General features: G+C 39.4%; 1 protein-coding gene across 1 annotated transcript; it reads left to right on the top strand.

Annotated features, from left to right (window-relative positions):
* Positions 1-6,354: 6,354 nt before the first annotated feature.
* On the top strand, positions 6,355-11,320 carry LOC133782882 (DNA replication licensing factor MCM5). Its single transcript, XM_062222320.1, has 18 exons — positions 6,355-6,726; positions 6,818-6,961; positions 7,125-7,304; positions 7,398-7,496; positions 7,587-7,723; positions 7,821-7,926; positions 8,130-8,264; positions 8,343-8,420; positions 8,499-8,603; positions 8,736-8,827; positions 8,907-9,039; positions 9,125-9,220; positions 9,357-9,451; positions 9,567-9,657; positions 9,872-9,981; positions 10,199-10,328; positions 10,414-10,515; positions 11,026-11,320. The coding sequence occupies exons 1-18, from the start codon at positions 6,433-6,435 to the stop codon at positions 11,107-11,109; spliced, it is 2,211 nt and encodes a 736-aa protein (XP_062078304.1). The 5' UTR covers positions 6,355-6,432; the 3' UTR covers positions 11,110-11,320.
* Positions 11,321-16,504: the final 5,184 nt, after the last annotated feature.

The following is a 16,504-nucleotide window of genomic DNA, read 5'->3' on the forward strand; positions in this document are numbered from 1 at the left end:
CGTTCAGGCTATACATGATGTCGTATTTCCCGAGCCAACTATCGAACCTATGAACCCGTTCATCTACCCAAGACCATACATAAAAATGGTTCCTATCGTCCTCACACAATACTAACCTATTGGGTTTATGTTTTAGCAGTGAGGGAGACCACATATTCGAGCTAAGGATGACTGTACCTTGCTCATCCGTCCCTGAGCTTGAGGCCTCGTCGTTGGCCTCGTTCCCTGATTGTGGACTCCTTTGACAAGCTGAGGGCGGAGGCGTCGCCTCTCTCCTTGGGGGGAGGTTGCCCGTTGGTAGAGGCACGAGCTCCCAACGGTCGTATTTTTTATTGGACCAATCTAATGTAGACTGATCCTCCACCAAGAGCCCACATGCCCGGATCTTGTCTTCATGCAGGAGATAAGAGAGGGATCTCCGGCCGTAAGGGAGTTGAAGCAGAGTCTCTCTATGCTCCTTCATTTCATCAGTGGGAGCAGGGCGATGATAGTTGGCTGAAAAATCAAACGCATTTCAACTAAGTACGGGCCTAAAAACAAAGTTCGAGCACAGAAAAGAAGGAGGTTGAGATACTTACGAATCCGTCTGAACGAGTAGTATTGAGACGGTGCTAGGCCATCTGTCCAGTAGAAGGCCTTCTTGAAATCAGGAGGATGATTGGGAAGATCCTCGAACACCTTCTTCTCCTTGGGATAGCTCGAGAGATAGTAGAAGCCATCTCCTCCCCGAGCTTGGGAGGGATTACTTTTCAAACAAAAGAGATATAAGATCTCCACAGGCGAAGGCCCTTCCCACTTCAGCTCGTGGTAAAGCGGCCTTAGGGCAAACAGAACCCTATAAGAGTTGGTGTTGAGTTGGAAGGGAACCAGCCTAACATAGTCCAAGAAGCCTTTAAAGAAGGACTTCAAGGGAAGGACGGATCCTGCCTTCATGTGCTCCTAGCTCCAAGCTGCATACCTCAGTCTGCTGTCAGGGTTTCCATCCCCCGGAGCACGGAAGCTCCGCTCATGGGCAATCGGAGCTCGGCACCTAAGCGAGCCCGACAGCCCTAAGCCGTGAAGGGCAAGAATATCAGATATCTGTCCCAGCGACGTGATCGAGCTCCAATAATGCTCGGCCTCGAAAAACTCCCTCCTCGGCTGTGAGGTAGAGGGTTCCCCCATCAGTGAAAACTGCATGTCACCTGGTTTGAAGGCAACTGTCACTCTAAGCTTAGGGTCGAGGGGAATCGGTCTAGGCTCGGTGTCAGGGTTTGGATGAAGGGCGACCCTTAGTCTCTTCCTTTTCTCTTCCTCGACCTCGTCTATCTGACGTCGGAAGTGATCTCGAGTGTCCTCTTGCTCACGCCTCAGTTCGTGCTCCCGAATTAAACGCTGGTTCCGAGTAAAAGGAGACTCCAGACTTGGAGCTACTAGTGAATAAGGAATCGCGAGCTTTGACCCCCACCACTTTCCCGAATTCTGCGGCATCTAACAAGAAAGCAAAAGGGTGAGGGCCAGGCGAGCAAGAAATAATGAGAAATAATACCTAAGCTCGAATGATCGAGGCTACAAGGCAAGCTCGGTCCAAAGGATGAGGCCAATCTCAAAACATGTCTTCCACCGAAAGGAAAGAAGGTGGACATGTTGTGGGGAATCCCGAAATATCAGGGAAAAAAGATGGCGGTTATTAAAAAGGTGATATTTTTTAGAATCGTGCATTCTTTAAAACCCAGATTTTGTACCCGATATCTTGGTGTGCAAGATAGGTCCTCAAAAATTTAAAAACTCAGAAAAAAATACCATATTTGGGTCTTCCTACATATGAACTGGATTTAGAACCAGTAATGTGGAAACCTAAACCTAATATCTATCGATCAAAGTATCATAAATCATTAAACTAAAGAATGAACCAACACAGTTCCAGTGACTAAGATGCAATGGAGGCAGAAACACACGTAAAAGAGGAAAAAATATATAAAGCCAAGATCAGATACTTACACAATGTAATCGGTGGGAACAGAGAAATGGATGACTGAACGAGCGGTTGCAAGTACGATCTCACTGATTCAAAAATTCCAACCGTGTTTTGTCTTCTTGGCTTGGAGAACATGCAAGAATCGGACAAGAATGGCTCTGGTATTTTCTCTCTAAAATTTTTTTGAATTTAAGGGAAAAATGAAGAAGACGACTGGAAGCTTATTTATAGGTCCATGGAGATGTTGGAAGTCGAACCAATCTAGGCCATTGGCCAGATTCCGTGCCAAATCCGACGGTCAGGGATAAGTGACATGATGGTACTGTAAAGGTGGCAGGCGAACGATTGTGGGCAGGTTTCCAAGGTACTCAAGTACCTTGAATAAGCAATACTCAACTAATGCGTGTCCATACTCGAGTATGTATGACAGTGCAGTTCCCGGAGAAAGTAGTTCAAAAGTTTCATTCTCATAGGATTCGAACTAATACTTTTGAGGGGGCAAAATGTTACACCCAGATTTCGAGACTTGAGGTTGTGACCTCGAAAGCTGGATTCGTCAGGTGTAAGCTCGCGATAGCTAAAATACATGTTCGTAATCTAGACGCCAAATCTTTGAAGCAGATGGCAACCTCGAAGATAGGTAGCCTTGAAGTCCTTATGAGCTCGAAAGACAGAACATCAGAGTATGTCCATTGTCGGGTGGCCTCGGATCAAGTGGTCCGAGCTTGGCATGGGTGTGAGCTCGAAAATAAGGCGGCTTCGGTGATATTCACCCACTCCGAGCTGGTCTTGGGGAAAATAATGTAACTCGTAATTTACTCAAAGATCTAGACTGGCATGATGCTGATTGCTGATCTCGAATGGTTTAATAGGCCACCTGAGGAGACACAGTCCATGCATTCAAGAGATATTTATTGTTGTAACTTCCCTACAATAAAGGGATATTAACTAGTCGGTTGTGCGCCCCCTAGTCTTTAGGGGACGTTTCCTTGTATATAGAAGTTACAAACTTTAAAGTCATTAAATTTATTAATGAACAGAATAACTTCCCGAAACATGTGAGATTGTATTCTGAGATCTCCTCTATAAATAGAGAGGTCATATACCATTGTAAGGGACCGAAATTTTGTGATCTTGAGAGAATTTCTGGAGAATTTATCCCTGAAGAATTTCCAGAAATTTCCTAAGTTCTAATAAAAAAGACTCGTGGACTAGGCAGAGTTAACTGCTGAACCACGTAAAAAACTCTCATTGTTTTATTGTGTTATTCTTGCCATAGTTTTTACTGTTTACGTGCTCTACATTTTAAGTTGATGAAAAATGGCGTCAACACAAGTTACCAGCGACGCCCTTTGAGTACAATCCCCGATTCGAGCCCTTAGCGTAGCCCTAGTCACAACCATAATTAAGAATTCCATCAACAATTGGAGAATAAAAGTTTCCATACCAAATCCTAACCTCTGGGACTCAAATTCCACTAAACAAGGAAGTAGAACCGACCCTGAGCCCAAATGGTTAAGTTCCCGATCTAAAAAAACTTATTAAGGCCAAAAATCCCCCCCTTAAGGGCCGCGACCATAAGGACCCATGCCGCGGCCCGCCTCTAAGTTAGAGGCTCAGCCTCCCTGGAAAACAACACGTGCCGCAGCACTCCCCTGAGGCGCCGCGGCCCGCCTCTGCCTCCGAGCCCTCCTAGCTCCTTGCTTTGTAGGGCTGCGGCATACCAAGAACAAGGCCGCGGCCCAGCCCTTCGAACCCAGATTTTCTGGGTTTTTCCCTTAGCCGAACCCAACCAAAAACCACCCAATTCTCTCCCAATCTTCCAACACAATTCCCATACTTAACATACTTCCTTCCTGCAGCCAAACCTAACTAAAATACTTAATTAAAAACCCATCAACAACCCAAAATTCTTTCCCCAACTATCAAACATGCAAAACTTAAACTTCAGTCAATAACCACAGAAATTTCATAATTAAACCTTGAATTCAAGACCTTACCTCTGCTATATTGATCCTCTTGAGCTAATCCTCTAGCTCCCCAAGTTTAGCACCTTAACTCCCAAGCTTTTATCTTCAATTTCCCAAACTTCTTCCAAAACTTCAAGAGATAGAGAGGAAGTAAGTGAGCTACTGAGAATTGAGTTTCCTAACCCTTCTGATACATTCCCAACCCTCCAAGTCCTATACTTGGACAAATTTGACTATTTTGCCCCTTGCCCTTAGCCTATTCATCAAGTGTTCACAAGGGCAATTTTGTCATTTGCCTCAAACCCCCGCTATCCACAACTTATATCATATGATTCCCGTTACCTCCAATATTCTCACATGATTACCAATAATATCCCATTACCCACTAATTCCCGGTAATGTACTAAATTACTAAAATACCCCCAAGCTCACCCCGAGCCGGGTATAAAACCCCGTTGTGACTTTTCTGCTAACTTGCTCATCGGGATCGCCTCACGTTGAGTAACCCAAACATATCCACATAATAATGTGGTCTAAATCACATAAACACATATTTAATATTTCTATCATGCAAGCATAATTATATTATAATATAATTCACATAACAATTCAATTATCGCCTCCCGACCCCCTAATCCGGGCACTAAGCCACATTAGGAAATTTGGAATGTTACGCTTCATAAAGAGGGTATGTAGGCAGCTCAGTCAGTCAACTTTACTAAGTGTAGTTGCAATTCCAAATTCCTCAAAATTTTCATAAAATTACACAAGTAATTAATATCATCATAATTGGAATCAAAAGGTTTTCCTTTAAATAAAAATGGTAGTAATTAAGAGGTTATTCTTATAATTTTGGATGGGTCAAACTCAAACTAATAAACTCTTATGCTATAAAATCGGCATAGGTGAAATTGTTTTTGTCATTAATTTTAATATATTAAATTTGAAATTTTTGTCATACTAGAGTTTGAGAAACCCTTTGACTTTCAAATTCCACCAACCCCATGACTTTTACCAATGTTTAAGGGGATGTTTATGGAATTAAAATAGATATTTGAGAGTTACTTGGGATGTTAGAACCGTTCAAATTGGAAAAAAAAGCTGAAAAATGGTTTTGACTGTTAGCCTCATTGGCTGCGGTCAGGAGTATAAGTGGCCGCGACGACTAGCCTCAGTCCCCTAGGTCGCGACCAGGGATTATCAGTGGCCGCAACCACATCTTCAATTTCAGCAATAAAATTTCAGTTTTTCCAAAACTTCCCAAACAATTTCCCACATGATTTTGTAACATTCATACACCTAATGAGAGTTAAAAACATGTCTCCAACAACCATATTTCATAATGGATTTGTGAAATCCAAACTCAAATTTGTAACACACAATCCACACAGTATTGTGTAATATTTAAGAGTTACAAATTTGTAACTCCAAAATATGTTACATTTGGGCACACACATGAGTTTAATTTTGTGACTCTCAATAATATGTTGCAGGGTGTGACAAATCACATTTTGTCACATTATTTAATTTAACATTATATTATTTAAAATAATATAACAATTTATCTATCATAATAAAGATGAATTATTAAATATAATAATCAAGCTTAGTAATTGAATTGAATTAAATTAAATTATCATAAATTAATATAGTAGCTAAATTAATCTATATATTTATATAAAGGAGAGTATCAAAGAGATGATGTGGCTCTCTAAAATTGCTTCAAAACATTATTTCTATTTTCTCATTTTTTCACACTTTTTATTATTCTTTTAAAAATTTATGATTAAAAAATAAAAATATATACTTATATAAATGAAAGCTTTAAGGAGGTGATGTGACACTCTAAAATCACTCTAAAGCACTTTATCTATTTTCTAATTTTTTTATTCTTCTAGTTTTTAAATTTTAAATAAGATATTTGCAAATAACTAATTTTCTAATAATTATATTATTATTAATATATATTATATTTTTTCTAATTATTTTATAGATTTATTTATATATAATTTATAATTTTTACAAAAAGTTATGCAAAACATATAATTACTAATAATAATAAGAATAATAAATAAAACTATTTCTTTAAAAAAATAATAAATAAATAAAACCAAGTTTATAACAAATTGTTTAAATTTTGTTTTTAAAATTTCTAAACAAAATTAAAATATAATTTTTTATTGTTACAAAAACGCGATTATATTTTTTAATTTTTCTTATATAATAAAAATTATCTAGTCCATTTTCATCTACAATTTTCACCCGTGTGTATTCATTAACATTTGCTAGGAAAATGGAGATAAAATAAACATAGATAAGCGGAAAGCACGTGCGACAGCCAACTCATCATTTCCCGCCAAAATTGTTCCCGCCAAAAAGGAAGCAAGCATCTTTACTTCTTCTCTGTACTATACTATCCAACCCTAACTCCTTTCCCTCCCTAAACCGCGAGCGAAATTCGAGAGAGAAAGAAAGAAATCTAGAGAGAGAGAGAGAGGGAGAGAAATGTCGGGGTGGGACGAGGGAGCGATCTACTACAGCGACCAGGCGCAGTCGCTAGGCGACGGTTCCGGCGGTCTCGGTGACCATGCGGCCGGTGGAAACGCCACCAACCACTCTGTCCTTCTCAAGTTCAAGGAATTCATTCGAAGCTTCGAGACCGATAAGAACGTCTTTCCTTACAGAGAAAGCCTCCTTCATAACTCCAAGTTCCTTCTCGTTGACCTTGAAGACCTCCACTCCTTCGACTCCGACCTCCCTGCCAAGCTTCGTTCTGCTCCGGCTGATTTTTTACCATTGGTACTCGTAGTTTTTTTTTGTTAGATCGCCTTTGAATTTGTAATATTTTCAGTGATTTAACATCATTTTCGTGTTACTTTTATGGTTGTAGTTTGAGAATGCGGCGGGGCAGGTTTTGGCGAATTTGAAAACGAAGGTGGCCGGAAATGAAGGGCAACTGGAGGAACCAGTGCCGGAGGACGTCCAGATTTTGCTCACTTCGAGGGAAGACTCAGTGTCGATGCGCTCGCTTGGGGTGCGTTTTTCATTTATTAAACATTTGAGGAAATGAATTTGTTTTGGGGTCTAATTTCGCATGTTCTATCTGATTCATGTATAGTAATTGTTGTCGAATGATAATAATACTATGGGCTTTTTGTTTATAGTGTTATTGAGATCTTTATTGTTGATATGAATAGGCTCAATATATTTCAAAACTCGTCAAAATAGCTGGCATCACTATAGCTGCTTCGAGGGTTAAGGCCAAGGCGACTTATGTGACTGTGATGTGTAAGAACTGTAAAAACGTGCAGAGAGTTCCATGTAGGCCAGGCCTTGGGGGGGCTATTGTCCCTCGCTCATGTAACCATGTTCCTCAGGTTTAGCCTCCTACCAACTACCAAGTTTCCTTTTTTTTTCCTTGAATCATTAAGCTCTGGAAATTGATAGCAGCCCACTTGAAACTTTTGTAGGCTGGAGAAGAGCCATGCCCGATTGACCCATGGGTCGTGGTTCCTGATAGAAGCAAGTATGTTGATCAGCAAACCTTGAAACTACAGGAAAACCCAGAGGTAAAAATATTAGCTTGATGAAGAGATTTTGAAAAAAGTGAAGCAAATATTTTTCTCTCATATCTAACTGTTTTTTCATGGTTATTGAAGGATGTACCTACTGGTGAACTTCCAAGAAACATGCTTCTATCTGTGGACCGCCATCTCGTCCAAACAATCGTACCTGGAACAAGATTAACCATCATGGGAATATACAGTATCTACCAAGCTGCAAATTCTTCTACATCGTAAGTAATTTTAAAACCTTGAGATGACTGTATAATGTGGTTGGCTTTCTGCTTGTCACGGCTCAATGTGGGATGTTTTGTTATTTGGTTGCTACAGACACAAAGGAGCTGTAGCTGTTAGGCAGCCTTATATTAGAATAGTAGGAATTGAAGAAGCAAATGATGCCAACTCTCGTGGTCCAGCGGCCTTTACTTCAGAAGAGGTAATAGTTGGAATCATTATTAAGTAACTTATTTATAAGATAATTTTATGAGCTGATTCACATGAGCGTGATGAGTGCATGTTGGTTATGTATTCGTGCTCCATGTTTTTTACAATAGATTATATGTGCGATATTTTTATTAATTGCCTCCCTTCCGTTTTTAAATTTATAACAAAGCATTTTTTTATTTTATTTTATTATAGATAGAAGAGTTCAAGAAGTTTGCTGCAGAACCTGATGTGTACAAAAACATATGCTCAAAAATTGCACCCTCTATATTTGGTCATGAGGATGTGAAGAAGGCTGTGGCTTGCCTTCTGTTTGGAGGATCAAGGAAGGTATATTGGAAGCTAAAAATGTCATATTTCTTTTTCAGATAGTGTTTGCATATTGTAATAATTAATCTCTACAAGCAGAACTTGCCAGATGGTGTAAAGCTAAGAGGGGATATCAACGTGTTGCTTTTGGGGGATCCATCTACTGCTAAATCACAGGTTTAGTCTGTTTTATCTTGTTCATGGGTCAATTGGCTTTATATCATCCACTAATATGGTGTTGCTTTGTTTGTGAAGTTCCTCAAGTTTGTTGAGAAGACAGCTCCTGTGGCTGTTTATACTTCAGGAAAAGGTTCATCGGCTGCTGGTCTTACAGCTTCTGTAATCAGAGATAGTAGTACGGTGTGTTCTTGATCTGAGAGACTTCTTGCTTTATCATAGTGTTGGAATGTGGAAATGTTACAAATGAATAAGTCTCCCCATTAGTGTTTTGGATTGAAAATTTTCTGATTTCATTAACCTCTGACTTTGCAGCGTGAGTTCTATCTTGAAGGAGGAGCCATGGTTTTGGCAGATGGTGGCGTTGTCTGTATTGATGAGTTTGACAAAATGAGACCAGAGGATAGGTAATGCAAATTAGAAGTATGTCTTGTTTAACCTGTATTTTGTCATAAGATCTAAAAGTGTATCCTTGATGTTGTGTAGGGTTGCCATCCATGAAGCCATGGAGCAGCAAACCATATCCATTGCCAAAGCAGGAATAACGACTGTTCTTAATTCTAGAACATCTGTCCTTGCAGCTGCCAACCCTCCATCTGGGCGTTATGATGATCTCAAGGTGTGTAGTCATCTGGTTTAACACTTCAGTTTGTTCAATGTATCATTACTTTTTGTGAACTAATTAAAATGCTACTTCCTTCCAGACTGCACAGGATAATATTGATTTGCAGACAACCATTCTTTCTAGATTTGATTTGATCTTCATTGTCAAAGATATCAGGATGTACAGTCAAGATAAGGTAATTTATGACAATGCTTCTCATCAAGCAAAATGTAGTCCTTTTATTAAATTTCATATTCACTTCATTATGGATTATTTTACATTTGAGCATAAATATGGGAATAGCAACTTGATTTGGTTTTCATTCATATCAGATTATTGCAAGCCACATCATAAAAGTTCATGCATCTGCTGGTGCTAACCTCGGTGACAATAGAGTTGTTGCAAAAGAAGAAAATTGGCTAAAGAGGTTAGCAATATATCTAAAGAGCAATGAATTATGAACAATATTTTCTTCCTAAATCTGATGAGTTTTTTTGTTTTATTTTCCTTCTTTTTATACGCATTTTATTGCAATCTGATAGGTATATACAATATTGTCGAACTGGATGTCACCCCCGGTTATCAGATTCTGCGTCCTCCTTGCTACAAGATGATTATGTTAAAATCAGACAGGTATTCTTGCTGCTATCTCATATGATATCCCACTTGTACATTGTTCAAGAAAATTGCTTTAAATTACTAGCCTATTGATATCCCACTTGTACATTGTTCAAGAAAATTGCTTTAAAATTACTAGCCTATTGCTGCACCAATGTTACCATTCACAAAATTAACGTACACAGTAAGCATACCTCCTAATCACTACTTTTAATGGGTTTTCTTACAGGACATGAGACGACAGGCAAATGAAACTGGCGAGGGTTCAGCAATACCTATAACTGTGAGGCAGCTTGAAGCTATTGTAAGATTGAGCGAGTCACTTGCGAAAATGAAACTGTAAGTGCTGTTCATAACTTGGTATTATGGGCTTGTTATTTAGATGATTAGAACTCCAAGTTATAGTAATTCAGTGTAGTTAATTTTTTAATATTTCCAAGGGTTCGAATGAGCATTTAGACTAATGAAATAATTTGGATTCCTTTTGTAATTTATGGAACATGACAATCCTATTAAAGAATATGTAAAATAATAATGTCATTAACGTTGATTTCAGGTCCCATGTGGCTACTGAAAAAGATGTAAAAGAAGCATTAGCGCTTTTTAGAGTTTCAACAATGGATGCAGCAAAGTCTGGAATAAATCAACAAATTAATCTCACTGCTGAGATGGCAAATGAAATAAAGGTCTAGATATTTTGTGCAGTTAGTATAATATTTCTCTTAATCATAATTAAAAATAATAAAAACAATTTATTTTCCATCAAAACAGCAAGCGGAAACTCAGATAAAGAGAAGAATAGGCATTGGGAACCACATATCAGAGAGGAAGCTGATTGACGAGCTTGCTAGAATGGGGATGAATGAATCTACTGTAAGTAGCATCCATCTTAGAAAATTCTATTTTTTTTTCTTGGAAGTGAAATGAATGACAAAAGAAAGAAACGGAAAGCTTACTTCCAACTAACAAGCTAATTGTCTAATCAAAGGGTATTCAAGGTAAGAATATGACTTGCTAAAAACAAACTACTTGAACAAAAATTTTAGACAACTTGAGACCACCTAATTGAGTCATCAGAGTAAAAACAATTTACTTGAGCCAGAAAAGATAACCACCTACAAAATAAATAGATAATTAATAGGTGGATTAACATGATAAATAATGGTAAAGATATGAAGGATTTTTTTGATATTGGAAGAAATTTTGATAGTCCTAATTATTTTTATGAAAAGATAAAATTTATCTGTTAAGTCTCTAAATCTGAAGTTATCACAATTAGATCTAAATTGTTTTTTATGACCAATTGTTGGAAAAGTCCTAATTTGTTTATGGATCTTTTAGACCTACATCTTTTTGGTTATGTTAACTGAATCTTCTTCACAGGTGAGAAGAGCTCTTATAATCATGCACCAGAGGGATGAAGTTGAATACAAGCGAGAGAGGCGGCTTATTTTGCGCAAAGCATAATTATTTGCAATATTCTGTACTTCTTAGCGCTATAAGCCTATTCTTACCATGTGTTTATTATTACAGTAATTTAAGGTTCAACATGTTAAATGAGACCAAGTTTCACCTTTCTAGTTGGCAATGCATCTTAGTTATTGAGTTGGTACTTTGACAATGAAGATTGCCTTAGAGGTATTTTCATATGGACATGGGATGATTTGAGTTGCTTTCATCTACGTATTAAAATGGAATATGTGGATGATTTGACTTGCATTCATCTACGTATTAAAATGGAATGTGGATGGTATAGTTGAGTAATATTTAGTGGAGAAAATTTACCACTAAAATTGGTTGTAGATAATACAACCTAGGTAAATAATAAGTGCTACACATTATGTAAACCAAATGTAAGTTTTCAATGATGATTTTTTGAAGAAAATCCATTTTATTTGTTTAGATCATATCCCAACATAGAATTATCGTGGATGGTAATGCAAACAATAATTGAATTAGACTCTTCTATGCAAGTCCATTGTGTACCCTAAATGTTATGGATAAGTAAACAATTGGTTATGAGTTAGTTACATGTCAACTCATTTTGTTAGAGTCCAAGCTGTCCAATTTTGTTTTGCATAACATAATTCAAGTTAGTTATCTAAAGCTTCTCTAAGCTTCCTCTTGTAATCTATATATTCACTACACTATTCAATGAGAAATACAATTATTCATTTAACAAATTTCTTTACTTGTTTTCTCAATTGGTATCAGAGCACCACAATTTTTTGTCTCTCATTTTCCACATTTTTCTCGTGAGCTTCATCAATGGTGGCTTCTTCCAGCAGAAATCCAGAACTCAACGCTTCTCAACTCAATCCTGGCGTGGAAACTCCACTTGCTCTAGCTTCCGCTTCCGTCGTACCCGCTCCTTCGGCCATTCCTGCACCAGCTCCGACGATGGCCTTACCAGTGAATATGGTGGCTCTGAATTTGTGCTTAACTTGTACGAACTACTCCATTTGGCGTTCTCAGGTTCTGCCTACTATTCGTGCTCATGATCTTGAAGGATTTCTCACCGGTGAGCATGTTCGACCACCAGCTACCATACTAGATCTCTCAGATCCAACTCGTTTGGTTTCAAATCCAGAGTTCAATTACTGGCTGCGCCTTGATCAATTCCTCATGAGTTGGCTCCTTAACTCAATGTCAGAGGCTATGCTTGGACATGTAGCCAGGTGCATCTCTTCAGCACAGATCTGGTATGAACTCTCCCATCTTTTTTCCAATACTTCCAAAGCTAGAATACTGCAACTTCGTACTAATCTACAATTCACCAAGAAAGGATTTACTCCTGTGGATGAATACATCCTTAAGATGAGGTGTCTTTTAATGGTTGATGGTCAAGTTATCATTGATGATGAGCTCGTGTTATACATTCTCGGAGGCTTAGGACCTGAATATGATTCAGTCATAGTCAATCTCACAACCAGAGAGACTATTTCGCTACCAGAACTACAATTCTCTCTTCAGAGTCATGAAATGAGACTTGAACAACAAAATGTTGCTACTACAATGGATCTTCAAAATCCTATTGCAAACTATGCATTGTCTACCAAACAGTTTGGCAATCAAGCCTACTCTACTCAGAATCAGAGTAATCGTGGACGTGGTTCCAACACTCGTGGACGAGGTCCTACTAATGGCAGCCGAGGTTCACACAATGGAAATCGCCCCATCTGTTAGGTCTGTGGCAAGCCTAGCCATGTAGCCTTGAAGTGCTACCACAAGTTTGACTTGAGCTACCAAGGTGAGTTTACTCTTCCTACATCTGAGTCAGACAATCCAAACACAACACCTCAAGCTCTCATGGCTACTGCAGCAACTGTGGGAGATGCAAATTGGTACATGGATAGTGGTGCATCTCATCATGTATTTTCTGACCAAAATTATAACGCCCTACTACTCAAGGACCGTTACACTGTGTAATTTAAATAGTGTTAAACTTGCTAAATAAGTCATTTGGCCATAATCGTGTAACTAAACGTGATTAATGGTTTAGGGTTAAAAATTTTGGTCAAAGATACAAACGTTTCACTAAAACGTTTACTGTATACATGGGATCCCAAAATACGTTTAAAGGGTTAATTACAATAAAAGAGTTACAATCTGCCGACCTAAGCAGCAAAATAGGGTTTGACCCTAGTTCATCTTTAAACCTTCGGTCGTGGTGGTCGAGTAGCCGCATATGTACACATCGTCACCTAAGCTCTCCAACTCAAGGATGGTCCAACTTTCTTTTCCCTTTACCTGCACCATATAACACCCGTGAGCCAAGGCTCAGCAAGAAAACTTAAACACGCTCATAAACAGTTAATAACATGTTACCAGATCATAATAAGCATGCCTAGCAGTAATAACCCTACTCATGCATGCATACCATCCATATAAATGACTACAGCGTCATATGGGCCAATAACCCAAGATAACCATCAATGAATCATATCAGGGTCCAATGCCCAAAATGCATGATTATGGAATCATACTGAGCCCAGCGCCCAAATACATGATTAATAAATCATATTGGCTCATCGCCTTAGGATATGGGACTAATGAATCATCTCGGGGCCCTTTGCCCTGTCTTATGTATAACCAACCTTGGAGCTGGCCCATCGTACCTGACGCTTTAGTTTTCCCCGACCAATAGATCGGTCAAGCGTATGATGCGTGTAACGCCCTACTACCTTAGAGTCGTTACTTAGTGAGTTTAAAATAGAAATCGTGATTTTGACTGACTCTAAGTGGTTTCTAAAACCAAAAGTGTGAATAAATCAGAATTTAAGGCTGTACTCTTTGAAAATGTTTAGTTTCATTGAAAGCGTTAAGTATAAAAAATCTGGGATCCCAAAATAAGGTTTACAAAATATTTACAACTCAAAAATAGATTTACACTTGATCAACTATCAAAAGAATGGTTTAATACAGCCATATACAAAATGCCCCCAACCAAAGCAGTCGGGCAGGCCGAACATGTACGCGCCGCCCCCACGCTCTCCATACTCATGGCCGGTTGACTGACTCCTTGCTTTTACCTGCCACACGGAGCACCCGTGAGCTGAAGCCCAGCAAGAAAACCCAAATAGTACATAACATATGCAAATAATATAGCTGGCATAATTCACTGATAAATAGAAAAACCATCAGATTAAACAAGCACGGCCATGCCGCCCCAGAGGCCTTACCAAAGCTTGGGGTCTCGGTCCTCACCGTAGGATAACTCATGTATCCCTTGGGTCCCACCCTGGCTATAGCATCCCATGTGTTGAGCGTTACTTCCGGCCCCGACCTACGCCGCTCTCGATCTTAGCCGTTCGTTCCATTATAATCACACATATAATACATTCAGAAATAACCAATCAAACATACGATAGTTCATCTAAGTTTACACATTTGCACACAATACAATCTAGGGCCGTGCCCTGCAATCAAACAGTGGGCCCATGCCCTATTCTCGGGTGTTACGATTTTCTTACCTTTAGATTTGGTAGCCTTGATCACCTGATTCCTTGAGCACGATCCTACCCGAGCCCTAGCACTTGCCTAAGAAAAATCCACAAGTCAAAGTCATTACCAAACCTCGAGTCCAAAACCTAGCCTCGGGACCAATCCCGAGCCCCCGGGGAGTCCTAGATCCCCAAAACAAAGTGGCGGAATCGAGCCCCGAACCCTAGGTCAAAATCCCTTCACAAAAGCCCAAAAATCCCCTCTGTGAACAGTGCAGTGCTACAGTGCTCTAAAGAGGGCGCTGTAGCGCTACAAGCAGAACCACCCCACCAGAACAGGGACCAGCGCTACAGCGCCCCCTGACTAGCGCTGTAGCGCTAGTTGCAGACCAGCACTACCCAAAAATCGCCTCTTGCGATTTTCTCCTACCATTTCAACTCCAAACTTGCCCAAACCTTTTCCAAACCCAAAAACACACATAACCACACCTCACACTCATCCCAAGCATCCCATGAACTCAATCCCAAGCTCAAGCAACTCAAAACTCAAAATCTAACACAATGAACCCAAAAACCAGAAATTCACTCAAACAATCAAGGATAAAGTCTTAGAAATCATACCGTGGGTGGAATTTCGACCTTGAATTGAACCCTAGACCTCCTTGGCTTGCACCTTCACAACCTTGACCTGTTTTCCCCAAAAACCCCATCCATTTAGCTCAAAAACACAGTTCAAACCAGTCAAGCCCTAAAACAGAAAATCCCCAAGAACTTACCTCAATTTCTGATGTGATCTTGCTAACCCCTTGCCAATCCTCAAGCCTAGCTTAGGATCCTTGATGCTCAGCCTACCCTAGCTCTCCACTGAGCTTGACTCCAAGAAAAATGAAGGAATTTGGTTGGGAGAGCCACAAACCGTTCTTGGACAAAACCCTTCAGCTTTTCCTCTTTTCTTTTCTCTTCTTTCCTTCTTTCTTTTCAGCCTATAACTTTTTTTCTCTACTAAATCCACTAAGTATAAAGCCTTCCTTAACTCATCTCTTCCAAGCCTAAAGACCAAAATGCCCTCCCTTAATAATTCTAAACATTTATGCCCATAAAGGGGCATTTTAGTCATATTACCCAAGTTCCCACTAATTCCTCAAGTGTTCCTAATAATTCCCGCTCGCTACCCAATACCTGATTAATCGTCAAATATACATTCCTCAACATCAAGATTAACCTCAATATATTTCCAAATTCTCATTAAAACTCCCCAGGCTTAACCCAAGCCGGGTATAGATTCCCGCTTTGACCTTTCCGCTAACCCGCTCACTCTAGGATCGTCTCGAGTCATGGATCACCGATATCAACACAAAACATGCCCAAAATGGCCAGATTACAATTAAGCTCAATCAGGTCTACATGCATACTAATTCACATAGTCATGCATCACAGATAATCAAATAGTCATATAACGTGCATTAAGTCATAATCATGCATTAAACTCATTAAAGACACACACAGAATCCCATTATGCCCTCCAAGCCCACTATTCAAGGCCCTAGCCTTAATAGTGAATTTGGGTCGTTACAATGCGCTCCTGGTTAAGCATAACCATAACGAACAGCGCTCAACGCGCTATTGCTGCCATTGATTAATAAGTCAATGATTTTCTCAATTAGATAATGCAGACCAACATATATAACCGACTCGGGAAATTGACTTCACAATCGAATTAGTACCGGGCACCGAGCCTATCTCCAAGGCACCATACCAAATGGCACCTACCGAAATCAAGGAGTTAAAGACGCAGCTACAAGAACTCCTAGACTTGGGTTTCGTTAGACCAAGTCATTCGCCATGGGCACCAGTTCTATTTGTGAAGAAAAAGGACGAAAGCATGCAGATGTGCATAGATTTCCGCGAACTGAATAAGG

Source organism: Humulus lupulus, chromosome 6, assembly GCF_963169125.1.
Source record: "Humulus lupulus chromosome 6, drHumLupu1.1, whole genome shotgun sequence".
Classification (NCBI taxonomy): Eukaryota; Viridiplantae; Streptophyta; class Magnoliopsida; order Rosales; family Cannabaceae; genus Humulus; species Humulus lupulus.